The 15,031-nt window shown below is 44.6% G+C and overlaps 1 protein-coding gene across 15 annotated transcripts in view; it reads right to left on the bottom strand.

Annotated features, from left to right (window-relative positions):
• LRCH3 (leucine rich repeats and calponin homology domain containing 3) overlaps positions 1–15,031 on the bottom strand; it is a 117,648-nt gene that overhangs the window by 25,054 nt on the left and 77,563 nt on the right. For 9 of the 15 annotated variants that reach the window (XM_033213245.1, XM_033213248.1, XM_033213255.1 and 6 more), the window contains 5 exons: positions 12,214–12,262; positions 11,456–11,563; positions 8,379–8,497; positions 7,313–7,450; positions 2,775–2,852 (listed from right to left, as the gene is read on the bottom strand). In XM_033213245.1, the coding sequence (XP_033069136.1) occupies positions 2,775–2,852; positions 7,313–7,450; positions 8,379–8,497; positions 11,456–11,563; positions 12,214–12,262 (492 nt within the window). The remainder of the gene's footprint in view (positions 1–2,774; positions 2,853–7,312; positions 7,451–8,378; positions 8,498–11,455; positions 11,564–12,213; positions 12,263–15,031) is intronic. The other 6 variants (XM_033213246.1, XM_033213258.1, XM_033213251.1 and 3 more) reach the window with 2 other exon arrangements.

Genomic DNA, 15,031 nt, shown 5'->3' with positions numbered 1-15,031 from the left:
CTTGGCAGTCCTCTAAAAATCAGGGGGTGTCCATTTTAACCAAGTCCAGCTCAAGAATGTGTTCGAAATGGACATAGAGCTGTTAAGGGCCTCAGAGATCATCCAAACCCTCCATTTTACAGATTGCAAAATTGACTAAATCAATACAAACATCAGTGGACTGGACAACAGGGAGACATCCTTTAACACATAACATAACGACTCTGGGACAAAAGATACTGGACTCAGATATAAGTTTTTAATCACCCATTATGGTTTTTTTGAATGTAGCATATTTAATAAAAGCATAAAAATAAAGCAAACCCCCATATGCCCACTGTCATCAGAGGTTTTTAATAATTGCCTTGTCCTTTAGTATTTCATTCATACTTTAACTTGTATAACATTTTAAAAGTTATACAGAAAAAGGAAATTATTTGTCTTTATATATAATCTCATCTGGGTATAGAATCTGACAAAATACTTATAACACAGTTTTCTGTTTTACATTTTCAAAAGTGATCATTATTACCTTCCCAATTTTCAAGTCACACAGAGCAAAGTGGGGATGTTTAAGTAAAGGCCAGAATGACCAGAAGCACAGGAGAAAAAGGAAGAAGGGGAGGTAGAAGTTTCTTCTCTTCCTTTGGCAGTGGGACCTGAGAAGGCGAGCTTGAACCTATGAGTTTGTGCGTTTATTCATTTTCTTTCACTTTGTTCTAGACAAATGACTAATTTCTCAGCAGCAGTAGCAGCATACTAGGAACCCGTCTAAAACTGGCAGTGGTTGTGGTGGGGACCTGGGTGCAGGGCGGAAGGCGGAAGGGGAGAAGGAAGGGGCAGCGTATGAGGAATGTCCACTTCCTCTTTGTGGAGGGGGAGGCAGGATGCCTCAAAACCTCAGTCTAACCACTCTGGAAAAAGACCCAGTCTTTTAAAACTATATTATTTTTTTCTCTGTACTTGCCTTCCAACAGCACAGTTCTGGTAGGAACAGGGGCAAGCTGGCCCATAATAAACATGGTCACCCACGGCATACCAGTGGACAGGTACAATGACTGTAATCGCTGGTCAACAGTACTTTTAACAGGTTTTGACATCGGTTGGGTCAACATGACTTGCCTGAGCGGGGCCATATTCAGCACTCTCCTATCGATTTCGCAGTTCCCATTCTGCACCAACCCATGCCATACTCTCTTTGTTTAAAGACCCTGCAGGGAACTAGAGCAGACACTAGATGTTTGTGTAGCAGGAACCTCTTCAGGAAGCAGAAGGGAATAGCTGGAGGCTAATGTGCACTATTAGAACAAACTTGTTTAAAAGAACGTATGTTGTTTCTTCACAAGCCATATTCAGTGCTCTCAACATATTTAAAAAGGTCTGTTCTAAAAGAGGAGTCTTTATCAAACAACATAATATAAACATGAAAATTTTGCTTTGAATTTGTCCACAGGAATCAAAAAGGTCTTTGCTAACTACCACTTTACGTAAATTTCCATTATTTTACAATTCAGTTTTAAAAAAGAAAAAAACAAAAGAAAAAAGTAAAAAATAAACAGTAGAATGATGATCTGCCTTCATAAGAGAAAAACCAGCCTGGGAATCCTGCGGGCTGATGCAGATGCTCTGCGGAGCTGGGCACTCTCTCTTTCACTTTGTAACACGTGAAAGAGCTGAAACGGAAGGTCACTCTTTGGACAAGTGACGCTGAGGCCTTTCTAACTCCTGGTTAGTTAGAAAGAGGTGTCCTGAAATGCATCAAGAGAACCACTGTCATGAAAGCTACAGGAACAGGATCTAAGCTCAGAGAAATGGTGGAGCTGCTGCTGAGCCCCGGGGCTACCCCTGAGTTACTGAGACCTAATTAGAAGGTGATAGAAAAAGTCATGTTTTCCTCCTTCAGGCTATAGACAAAATGTTAACAAGACTCGTAATGGTCGTGGTTAATGAAAAAGTATCACACGGCACCAAGTTGTTTATTTCTTTAAATTTGTCTTTATACCATGTAATATTCCTTAGTAGTATAATGCTTCGTTGGTTTACTATAATTGCTTTTTAAAGGGGTTATTGATTAAGAGTATATCAAGTTCATTTCCCTTAATCACATCTATAAATAAATTTAACTTCTGGTAATATTAAAGGGCAATAAAGTTATATCTGAGCTGGAGGCAACAAATCCTCACAGCAGGACAACACTCAGACAGCCTGTCGCAAGCCAGGCTCCAAAGAACGAGCTTCATGGAAGAACCGATGAAATCCGAATAAAGCCTGTCATTCAGTTAATCGTACTGTTCTCGTGTTACTTAATTTGAACCACTGTCCTAAGGTTGTAGTATATCAGGTGTTAGTTAACATTAGAAGACATAAGTGAAGTATACAAAGGAACTCTAGGCTGTCTTTTCAACATTTCTGGAGTCTACAACATTTTAAAAAGTATCAAAGCAAGGGTCAGAACACTGAAGCCAGCTGCAGCATTCTTGATCTGGGATAGACTGAGTTTTTGAAGGATGTATTTAGTTGTCAAATAGCAAGTGGGAAAGTTTATGAAAATAGAATAATTACTCTAAATTACTTATAATTATTTCAATTTATACATTTATAATTTCTTTGTGTGGTCCTTGGAAATAATTAAGGAAAACTGTTCAAAAGCATACTGACTCTTGTAACCCAAAGTCATGTTAATTAGGATCGACTTAGCTCAGAGCTAGTCCTGTAAGATTTTAGAGCTTTGCATTTCTAAAATTTTAGCACAACCAAGTCTATTTAGGCAACGTAAAAAATGATACATTTATTACCTGAGGTACACCAATTTTTCTGCAAGCTTCTAGGAAATTCTCCACATTTCGCCTGCATTTCGCCATTGTTAATTTAGGCTGAAATGAGGAAAAGAAAATGTGTTACTAGAAAAGTTTTGGTTTTGGGACAGGGTCTCGCTCTGTCACCCAGTCTGGAGTGCAGTGGCACAAGCTTGGCTCACTGTGTCCTTGACCTCTCGGGCTCAGGTGATCCTCCCACCTCAGCCTCCCAAGTAGCAAGCCATCACACCTGGGTAATTTTTGTACAGACAGGGTTTCGCCATGTTGCCCAGGCTGGTCTTGAATTCCTGAGTTCAAGCAATCTGCCTGCCTCAGCCTCCCAAAGTGCTGGGATCAGAGGCATGAGCTACAGGCCCAGCCTGCTAGCAACATTAAAAAACATTTGCTAACTTTAAAAATACCCTTGGCAATCGCTTCATAACTCTCAATGCTGTAGACTAGGGGGTCAACAAACTTTTCTTTAAAGGATCAGATAATAAATGTTAGTTTTGAAGGCCATAAGAACTGTTGCAATGCCGGATGCAGTGGCTCAGGCCTGTAATCCCAGTACTTTGGGAGGCCAAGGTGGGCAGATCACCTGAGGTCGGGAGTTTGAGACCAGTCTGACGAACATGGAGAGACCCCGTCTCTACTAATAATACAAAAATTAGCCGGGTGTGGAGGTGGGCACATGTAATCCCAGCTACTCGGGAGGCTGAGGCACAAGAATTGCTTGAACCCGAGAACCCAGGAGGCAGAGGTTGTGGTGAGCCGAGATCGCACCACTGCACTCCAGCCTGGGCAACAAGAGGGAAACTCCGTCTCAAAAAAAAAAAAGAACTGTTGCAACCACTCAATTCTGCTAGGAGCTTGAAAGCAACTATAGACAATATGCAAACAAGAAAGTGTGGCTGGGTTCCAGTGAAACTTTATTTACAACAATAAGTGCTGGCTTGTGGGCAGTAGTTTGTCACCTCACACTTTAGATATTGGCTTTGATTTTTTAAGGCAAGTACTAAATAGAAAAACTTTGAAAGAATAAAAACATTTTTTTTCCATTTTAAAACAATGTAACACTAAAGCAGCAGTCCTCAACCTTTTTGGCACCAGGGACTGGTTTCATGGAAGACCATTTTTCCATGGACAGGGGTGGAGTTGGGGGATGGTTTCAGGATGATTCAAGCACATTACATTCATTGTGTATTTTATCTCTATTATTACAATATATAATGAAATAATCATACATAATGAAATCTACCATAACGTAGAGTCAGTGGGAGCCCTGGGTTGTTTACCTGCAACTAGACAGTCCCATCTAGGGGTGACAGGAGATAGTGACAGATCATCAGGCATTAGATTCTCATAAGGGGCACGTGACCTAGATCCCTTCCTCGCATGCACAGTTCACACCAGCGTTCATGCTCCTCTGAGAATCTAATACTGCTGCTGATCTGACGGGAGGCAGAGCCCAGGCAGTGATGTGAGTAATGGGGAGAGGCTGTTAAATACAGATGAAGCTTTGCTCACTGGCCCACTGCTCACCTCCTGCTGTGCGGCCCAGTTCCTAACAGGCCACAGACTGGTACCCATTTGTGGCCCAGGGGTTGGGGACCCCTGCAGTAAAAAAAACTTGGAGGAACAGCCAAAAAAATTAATTACCCATAGTTCATCATGTAAATATAACTACAACACTTGATTCATTTCCTTTCAGTCTTTTCTTTTTTTTTTTTTTTTGAGACAGAGTCTTGCTCTGTCACCAGGCTGGAGTGCAGTGGCGCGATCTTGGCTCACTGCAAGCTCCACCTCTTGGACTCAAGTGATTCTCCTGCTTCAGCCTCCCAAGTAGCTGGGACTATAGGTGTGCACCACCACACACAGCTAATTTTTGTATTTTTAGTAGAGATGTGGTTTCACTATGTTGGCCAGGATGCTCTCAATCTCTTGACCTTGTGATCCGCCCACCTTGGCCTCCCAAAGTGCTGGGATTACAAGCGTGAGCCACTGCACCTCGCCCTTTCTTTTTTAGGGTCAGGGTCTCGCTCTGTTGCCCAGGTTGTTGTGCAGTGGCATGATCGTGGCTCACTGCAGCCCCACAGCCTCCTGAGTAGTAGGTGCACACCTAATTTTTTTAAGTTTTTTTGTAGAGACAGGGTCACTATATTGCCCGGGCTGGTCTTAAACTCCTGGCCACAAGTGATCCTCCTGCCTGTCTCCTTCTCAGCTTCAGCTTGATACCACAGGGAGCTCACAAGTGTGAACCACACGACATTCCCTCCTTGCGGTAGGAGGGCTCAGCCCCATGCTTGTCAGTCATTGGCTATGGGCTGGGGAAAAGCAAGGTGGCCTAGGACAGGTCCCTAAAATACATTGAGGGAAGAGTATATGATATCTGTAAGTTTTGGATGGTGTAGTTAAAATACACATACAAATATAGATACATAAAGCAAGTATGGCAAAATGCAAGCAATGTCAGATCTAGGTGTAGACTTTAACAGTGTTCGTTGTATGATTCCTTCCACTTTTCTGAAGGTTGAAACTTTTTCATGATAAAAATGTGAGGAAAACAGAGGAGAGGTGTATCAACCCAAAGCCTATTCTTTTGTGGATTGCCATCCGATACTGATGTCCAGACCTGACCAGCAGTGCAAAGAGAACCTGCCAGTTATCTCCAATGCGTTTTCTCCCTCACCTTCCACCTGAGGTTGGTCACAGATCATGTCAATTTTACCTCTGAACCATCTTCCCTCTCACTGCCCTATTAATCCAGGCTTGTTATCCTCCTGGCCTGGACTAATACAACAGCCTTTTCATTGGGCATCTTTCTTTTCCTTTTTCTTGAGATGGAGTCTCGCTCTATCTTGCCCAGGCTGGAGTGTAGTGCAGTGGCGCGATAGCTCACTGCAGCCTCCACCTCCCGGGTTCAAGTGATTCTCTTGCCTCAGCCTCCCGAGTAGCTGGGATTACAGACGTGTGAACCACTCCTGGCTGATTTTGTATTTTTAGTAGAGATAGGGTTCCACCATGTTGGCCAGGCTGGTCTCAAACCCCTAACCTCAGGTGATCCACCAGCCTCGGGCTCCCAAAATGCTGGGATTACAGGCGTGAGCCACTGCACCCAGCCTCTTTTCCTTTTTCTTTTAAGAAACAAGATCTTGGCTGCGCGCGGTGGCTCAAGCCTGTAACCCCAGCACTTTGGGAGGCCGAGACGGGTGGATCACAAGGTCAGGAGATCGAGACCATCCTGGCTAATACGGTGAAACCCCGTCTCTACTAAAAAATACAAAAAACTAGCCGGGCGAGGTGGCGGCACCTGTAGTCCCAGCTACTCGGGAGGCTGAGGCAGGAGAATGGCATAAACCCAGGAGGTGGAGCTTGCAGTGAGCTGAGATCCGGCCACTGCACTCCAGCTTGGGCGACAGAGCGAGACTCCGTCTCAAAAATAAATAAATAAAGAAACAAGATCTTGCTACATCACCCAAGCTGGTCTCAAACTCCTGGGCTCATAGGATCCTCAGGCCTCAGACTCCCAAGCAGCTGGGACTACAGGCACGAGCCACTGAGCCTGGCTTGGGCATCTTTCTAGTGTACCACCTTTAATTTATCCATTTCTCACTTAGCACCAAATTCATCATTCTTTTTTTTTTTCCCCTTTGAGACAGGGTCTTGCTCTCTCACCCAGGCTGCAGTGCACTGGCACAATCACCGCTCACTGCAGCCTCGAACTCCCAGGCTCAAGTGATCCTCCCACGTCAGCCTCCTGAGTAGCTGGGACTATTAGGCACATGCCACCATGCCCAGCTAATTTTTGTATTTTTGATAGAGACGGGTTTTGCCATATTGTCCTGGCTGGTCTCAAACTCCTGGGCTCAAGGAATCCGTCTGCCTCGGCCTCCCAAAGTGCTAAGATTATAAGCATAAGCCACCGTGCCCAGCCTAGATTCATCATTCTAAACTGCGATTATAATCATGGCATTCCCTCTTTAATTCAGTGTTTCCTCATTGTCTGCACTAGGGTAAACTTTCTTGATATGCTTCATAAGGCCTTTGTACCACAGCCCCAGCTTACCTCTCTAGCCCTACCCCTTCCCATTTTAATCTACAACCCTGTGCATGATCCATTCTGAACAATTTACCAATTCCTTAAGTAAGCCATAACTTTCCTTAGCTTCTGAATCTAGAAATCCTATGCCCAGAAGGCCTGCTTCCCTCTCTGTACTGCTGGAAAATTCCTTCTTAAACTTCAAGAATTAGTTCAAATTTTGCCCGTTCTGGGAAGGCTTCCCTGAACTCTCCAGGCGGAGTTAAGTGGCCCGTTTTTGTATCCCTATAACACACATTGTACATGCCTTTCTTAGAACATTTATCACACTGCATACATGTCTGTTTCTTCTCCAGTAGAAGTTAGACCAGGAAGGTAGAGACTGGACTCTTTATATCTGTATCCTTAATATCTAGCACAGTGCTTAAGAAATGTCTGTCCACTGTGCTTAACAAATGATCTGATGAATAGCCAAGGCTTTTTAGCATTATCAACTTACTACAGCTGGTGAGGGAACATGAATGCTTGGGACAGATCGAGGTCGCACATGATTAGCCAAATGGCAAAGAACAACACCATCAGTTAGAGCTGCTCCAAGATCACAAGGCAGAGACACTTTCAACCGGTACTCAATATGCTGAAAGAACAAAAACCACGTAATACATTAACTGAAGAATGATTGACATATAGGACATAAGGGAGTTACAATGAAATCTAATTAGAAATCAAGATAAAAAGGAAATAAGTACCACAATATCCATTTTATCCCTCTATCCTAAGTCTAACTTAAGGAGATCTAATATATATGGATGGCAGCCAGGCCATAGTGGTACAAAGTACAACAAAAATTCATTTACAACTTTCTGATTTAAAAAAAAAAAATAGATTCTCCTTCAATTCCAAAATAAAGTTAAGAGCCACTCACTCACTATAGGTGTAAGTGTGATATTTATATATGTGTGCACACACATATAAATTATTAATCTGACGATATTTCTTTATAACATGAAGTAGAGAAAAAAGGAAAAACTTTAAACGAGTAGAGCTAGGAACTGAGCTTTATAGAACAAGCCATCTCATTTTTTAAGTAAATAGCTGAAAATAATTTCCTTAATGGTAAAGTGTTTTACATTCATCACAACACATGGCACACAATGCACCTGTTGATTCCATTAAAAATTACAGCTGGGCACGGACGCTCACACCTGCAATCCCAGCACTTTGGAAGGTCAAGGCCAGTGGATCACCTGAGATCAGGAGTTCAACATGGTGAAACTCCTTCTCTACTAAAAATACAAAAATTAGCTGGGTACAGTGATGGGCACCTATAATCCCAGCTACTCAGGAGGCTGAGGCAGAAGAATTGCTATAATCCCAGCTACTCAGGAAGCACAGGCTGCAGTGACCCAGGATCATCCCACTGAACTCCAGCCTGGGTGACAGAGCGAGACTCTGTCTAAAAAAATACATAAGTAAAAATGATGTGTCAAATCAAGATATGATTACAGGATTATGGTCTATAGCAATAACACTGAAAAAGTGTAAATCAAAGGCAATGTACATACTTTACGTAGTTGATCTATTAATTCCAGCTCTTCTTCTCTCTGTCTTGAATTCTGTCTTGTCATGGAATCTGTAGAATCAGTGGTAGGTGCAGCAGATGGAGGAAGGGGTGAAGCATGACCTATAAAAATATTAATATGTAAGACAGAAAGGCACTGGCAGTGCTAGGAAAACCTCCAGATCTGCCTCATCACAGTTTTCCTGAAGTACAGTATATTGCTTCCTACTTTCCGGATTGACTTTTCAAAAGGGTTTTTTTTATGGAGATTTTCAAATGTACACAACAGAGAATAGTATAGAAAACTACATAATGTTCATTACCCAGTTGACTCAACTACTTTTGCTTGATTACAGCCACTTAAAAATGTTTTTATTGAAAATTAATACACATACAGAAAAATATACAAATCGTAAGCATACTGCTCAATAAATTCTCCTCACCAAGCGAGCACAATCAGGTTTATAAATGCAATCTTACCAATCCCAGGAGCCCCTCCATGCTCCCTGCCCATAAGTACCCAAAGTGCTCAAAACCGCATCCTGAATTCTAACACTTTGACTGGTTTGGTTCATTTTTGAACTTTGTATAAATTATGCTGTATTGTATGTGTTCTTTTGTTTCTGGCTTCCTTTGAACAATGGTATGTTAGTGAGATTTATCCATGTTGCTGTATACAGGAATTTGTTCATTTTCACTGCTTACATGGTATTCCGTTGTACAAATATACGACAATTCACTTATCCATTCTATTGACGGACATTTCATTTCCGGCTCTTAGGAATAATGCTACTATGAATATTTTTGTACATGTTTTTGGCACACGTGTGTACATATTTCTCAAAAGTAAAACTGCTGGTCATAGGATACACAGTCATCCCTAAGTATCCAGGGGAAACTGGTTCCAGAAACCGCCCCTCATTCTCATGCCAAACTTGGTGAATCCTCAAGTCACTCATATAAAATGTAGTATTGTTTGCATACAAACTATGCATATCCTCCTTTATACTACACTTTAATTCATCTCTATATTACTTACTTCATATAATGTAAAGGCCAAACTGTTACTATATTTCAAAATTTGTATGATTTCTTTATTGTGGCATTGTTTATTATTGTTGTCTTGTTTCTGAACTTCTCTGTCCATGACTGGTCCAATCCATAAATACAGAATCCGAGGGTACGGAGGCTGACTGGTAAGAGTCTTCCATGCTTTCTTACACTCTTACCAGCAATGCATCTGTAGTTTGACTTTTAAATCTTACTGCGAATGCATCTGTTGGTAACATTAAAGGTAAGTTGTGTTTGTTTTTTTTAAGACAGGGTTTTACTTTGTCACCCAAGCTGGAGTGCAGTCATGCAATCTTGACTCACTTCAGGCCTCAACCTCCTGGGCTCAATCCATCCTCCCACCTCAGTCCCCCAAGTAGCTGTGACTACAGGTCTGCACCACCATGCCTAATTTTTTTTTTTTTTTTTTGAGACGGAGTCACACTCTGTTGCCCACGCTGGAGTGCAGTTGTACAATCTTGGCTCACTGCAAGCTCCGCCTCCCAGGTTCATGCCATTCTCCTGCCTCAGCCTTCCGAGTAGCTGGGACTACAGGCGCCCACCACCACGCCTGGCTAATTTTTTTTGTATTTTTAGTGGAGACAGGGTTTCACCGTATTAGCCAGGATGGTCTCGATCTCCTGACCTCGTGATCCGCCCGTCTTGGCCTCCCAAAGAGCTGGGATTATGGGCATGAGCCACTGCACCCAGCCAATTTTTTGTTTTTTCTTAAGAGATGGGTTTTGTCATGTTGCACAGGCTGGTCTCGAACTCCTAAGCTCAAGTGATCCCACCCACATCGACCTCCCAAAGTGCCAGGATTACACGCATGTGCCACCACGCCTGGCCTATTTTTAAATGTTTGTTGAGATGTAAGTTTCACACTGTCATCCAGGCTGGAGTGCAGTGGCGCAATCTCAGCTCACTATAACCTCCACCTCCTGGGTTCAAGGGACTCTCTGCCTTAGCCTCCCAAGTAGCTGGGATTACAGGCACCTGCCACCATGCCTGGCCAGTTTTTTTGAGACATGGTCTTACTCTGTCCCCGACACTGCAGTATAGTGGCGCCATCTTGGCTCACTGCAACTTCTGGCTCTCAGGTTCAAGAGATTCTCCTGCCTCAGCCTCCTGAGTAGCTGGGATTACAGGCGCCTGCTGCCACGCCCAGCTAATTTTTGTATCTTTTCAGTAGAGATGGGGTTTCACCATGTTGGTCAGGCTGGTCACGAACTGACTGATGTGATCTGCCCGCCTCGGCCTCCCAAAGCGCTGGGATTACAGGTGTGAGCCAGCGTGCCCAATTTTTGTATTTTTAGTAGAGACAGGGTTTTGCCATGTTGGCCTCCTGACTCAAATGATCTGCCTTCCTCGGCCTCCCAAAGCGCTGGGATTACAGGCGTGAGCCACCGCGCCTGACCTTATTTTTGTTTTGTTTTTTTTTAAGAGACAGAGTCTTGCTCTGTTGGTCAAGCTGGAGAACAGTGGTGCTTTTAATTATAACTCACTGTAACCTTGAACTCCTGGACTCAAGCAATCCTCCCCGCCAGCCTCCCAAGTAGCTGGGACCACAGGCACACACCACCATGACAAAAGTCATTATTTTTGACTTAAAATGTTTGTTTCCACTCCCAGGTAACTTCTTTGGGACCAGGGAGAAATCTGTCATTATTAACTAAAAGAACATGAGACTTTAAGTAGATTTTTAAAAAATTATTGTTTTAAGAAAACAGCTTTTATCAATAGAAAAATGTGAAAGAGTTCATTACCAAGACAAAGAACATTCTCTAAAGCCTTGAAACAGCATTTTATTTGTTCAAACACTCTATAATCTGCTTTTAGGTGTTACTAAGAAACTTCCTAATCCAAACATATTCAGGTAAGATTTTCCTGCTTTAATATCAGTGAGTTCACAGACACATGCTTTTGCCAAGCTGATAGTTTGGTGCAGAAGTTTAAAAGCATCCATTTAACAGCTAGCGTCATTGTGCAAACCTCCCCTCGCCCCTGGCTTTTAAAATCACTACCACCTACCTTTGTTGGTTTCTGCCCTGCCACCTGCCCGGAAAAGGAAGCTTTCAGGGCGCTGAGGCTGATTTCTCTGGATAGCAGCAGGAAAAGCATACGCAGAGGAGTGATGAACTAAATCAGCATGAAAAGTAAAATGAGATTAAAGGAGATGAAAAGAAAATATAATAGCAGACATACAAGTTACAAAAGTAGCAAGTAAAAAAAAAATTAAACATGGCAAAGATATAAAATAACTCTATTTAATAATGAGAAGTCTGGCATAGAAAAGTAATCATGAAAGCAGGAGGCCTGCTTGTATGTATTTTACATTGTCATGTTATTTTTGGTGTATCAATACAGACAGAATGAAGGCTAACGTGTTGAAAAGTCTCCTGCAGACCTATGGCCCTGCGAGCTGTGTTCACTTACTCATATCAAATGGCTGACTAGCTGAACAACCAATTTAATTTAAAAAGGGGGGAAAAAAAACCCAGTGGTTTCCAATTCTGTATCTGATTTCTATCTCAGAAAAAGCAGTCACAGCTCTCTAAAGTAATTTAGGAAAATCTTGGTAAAAAATTATAATCTTGGCAGGGTGCTGTGGCTGACATCTGTAATCCCAGCACTTTGGGAGGACAAGGCAGGAGGATCACCTTGAGCCCAGGAGCTTGAGATCACCCTGGTCAACAAAGAAAGGCCTTGTCTCTATTTATTATTATTTTTAAAATAAAAAATAAAGAATTATAATCTTGATGTGGTAAAGTGCACCTTGTGTCTATTACCTGTTTCTGTTGTAGGTGAACTTAATAGAGTATTAGGTCTGTCATCACTCTGTGAAGAAACAGACATATATCAATAATGGTTACTCAAGAAGAAATACTTTCTACTTTTATGGTAATTTTGAAATTATAAAAGACAAAAAACAGGTAACTCTCCTTCACGATTAAGTCTAGAGATGAGAATTTGGGCCAGGTATGGTGGCTCATGCCTGTAATCCCAGTACTTTTGGAGGCTGAGGTGGGAGGATTACTTGAGAGCAGGAGTTGAGACCAGCTGAGGCAACATAGCGAGACCCTGTCTCTACAAAACATTTAAAAGATAAGTCAGACCTGGTGGTGTGTTCCTGTAGAGGCTGAGGTGGGAGGATTACTTGAGCCCAGCAATTAAAGGCTGCAGTGAGCTATGACTGCGCCACTGCACTCCAGCCTGGGTGACACAGGGAAACTCACTCTCTCTCTCTCTTTGAGACAGGGTCTCACTTTTGTCACCCAAGCTAGAGCGCAGCAGCATGATCTCCCAGGCTCAGGTGATCCTTCTACCTCAGCCTCCCAAGTAGTTAGGAGCACATCACCATGCCCAGTTTTGTATTTTTTGTAGAGACAGGCTCTTGCCATGTTAGCCAGGTTAGTCTCAATCTCCTGAGCTCAAGTGATGAACCTACTTCAGCCTCCCAAAGTGCTGGATTATAGGCATGAGCTACCGTGTGTAGCCTGACCCCCTCTTTAAAAAAAAAAAAAAAAAAAGGAAGAGAGAAGAAGAAAGAAGAAGGAAGGAGAAGAAGGAGAAGAAGAGGAGGAGAAGAGGAAGAAGAAGAGGAAGAGGAAGGAGGAGGACGAGGAGGAGGACGAGGAGGAGGAGGAGGAAGAGGGAGGAGGAGGAGGAAGAGGAGGAGGAGGAGGAAGAGGAAGGAGGAGGACGAGGAGGACGAGGAGGAGGAGGAGGAGGAGGAAGAGGAGGAGGAGGAGGAAGAGGAGGAGGAGGAGGAGGACGAGGAGGAGGACGAGGAGGGGAGGAAGAGGAGGAGGAGGAGGAAGAGGAGGAGGAGGAAGAGGAGGAGGGAAGAGGAGAAGGAGGAAGAGAAGGAGGAGGAAGAGGAGGAGGAGGAGGAGGAGGAGGAAGAGGAGGAGGAGGAGGAGGAGGAGGAGAGGAGGAGGAAGAGGAGGAGGAGAGGAGGAGGAGGAAGAGAGAGGAGGAGGAAGAGGAGGAGGAGGAGGAAGAGGGAGGAGGAAGAGGAAGAGGAGGAGGAGGAGGAGGAGGAGGAGGAAGAGGAGGAGGAGGAGGAGGAGGAAGAGGAGGGGAGGAAGAGGAGGAGGAGGAAGAGGAGGAGGAGGAAGAGGAAGAGGAGGAGGAGAGAGGAGGAGGAGGAGAGGAGGAGGAGGAGGAGGAGGAGGAGGAGGAGGAGGAAGAGGAAGAGGAGGAGGAGGAAGAGGAGGAGGAGAAGAGGAGGAGGAGGAAGGAGGAAGAGAGGAGGAGGAAGAGAGGAGGAGGAGGAAGAGGAGGAGGAGGAAGAGGAGAGGAGGAAGAGGAGGAGGAGGAGGAAGAGAAGAAGGAGGAGGAGGAGGAGGAGGAGGAGGAGGAGGAAGAGGAGGAGGAGGAAGAGGAGAGGAGGAAGAGGAGGAGGAGAGGAGGAGGAAGAGGAGGAGGAGGAAGAGGAGGAGGAGAGAGGAGGAGGAGGAGGAGGAGGAGGAGGAGGAGGAAGAGGAGGAGGAGGAGGAGGAGGAAGAGGAGGAGGAGGAGGAGGAGAGGAGGAAGAGGAGGAGGAAGAGGAGGAGGAGGAGGAGGAGGAGGAAGAGGAGGAGGAAGAGGAGGAGGAGGAAGAGGAGGAGGAGGAGGAAGAGGAAGAGGAGGAGGAGGAGGAAGAGGAGGAGGAGAAGAGGAGGAGGAGGAGAGGGGAGGAGGAGGAGGGAGGAAGAGGAGGAGGAGGAGAGGAGGAGGAGGAGGAGAGGAGGAGGAGAAGAGGAGGAGGAGGAAGAGGAGGAGGAGGAGAGGGAGGAGGAGGAGGAAGAGGAGGAGGAGTAGGAGGAACAGGAGGAGGAGGAACAGGAGGAGGAGGAAGAGGAGGAAGAGGAAGAGGAGGAGGGGGGAGGAAGAGGGGGGAGGAAGAGGAGGGGAGGAGAGGAGGAGGAGGAAGAGGAGGAGGAGGAGGAGGAGAGGAGGAGGAGGAAGAGGAGGAGGAGGGGAGGAAGAGGAGGAGGAGGAGGAGGAAGCGGAAGAGAAGGAGGAAGAGGAGGAGGAGGAAGAGGAGGAGGAGGAAGAGGAAGAAGAGGAGGAAGAAGAAGAAATGAGGATTTGGTGAAATGAATTAATTCTGCATTTTCAAAAGCCAAGATTTTATTTTTTTTTTTTGAGACGGAGTTTTGCTCTTATTGCCCAGGCTGGAGTGCAGCGGCACGATCTTGGCAAACCGCAACCTCTGCCCCTCGGGTTCAAGTGATTCTCCTGCCTCAGCCTCCCAAGTAGCTGGGATTACAGGCGTGTACCACCATGCCCGGCTAACTTTTTTTGTATTTTTAGTACAGATGGGGTTTCTCCATGTTAGTCAGGCTGTTCTAGAACTCCCAACCTCAGGTGATTCACCTGCCTCGGCCCCCCAAAATGCTGGGATTACAGGCATGAGCCACCACGACCGGCTTTTTTTTTTTTTTTGAGATGGAGTTTCGCTCCTGTTGCCCAGGCCAGAGTGCAATGGAGCAATCTCGGCTCACCACAACCTCCGCCTCCCAGGTTCAAGTGATTCTCCTGCCTCAGCCTCCCAAGCAGCTGGGATTACAGGCACCCGCCACCACACTGGGCTAATCTTGTATTTTTAGTAGAGACAGG

The sequence above is a fragment of the Trachypithecus francoisi genome, unplaced genomic scaffold (genome assembly GCF_009764315.1).
Source record: "Trachypithecus francoisi isolate TF-2019V2 unplaced genomic scaffold, Tfra_2.0 Lachesis_group0, whole genome shotgun sequence".
Classification (NCBI taxonomy): Eukaryota; Metazoa; Chordata; class Mammalia; order Primates; family Cercopithecidae; genus Trachypithecus; species Trachypithecus francoisi.
This window is presented reverse-complemented; position numbering and strand designations above follow the sequence as displayed.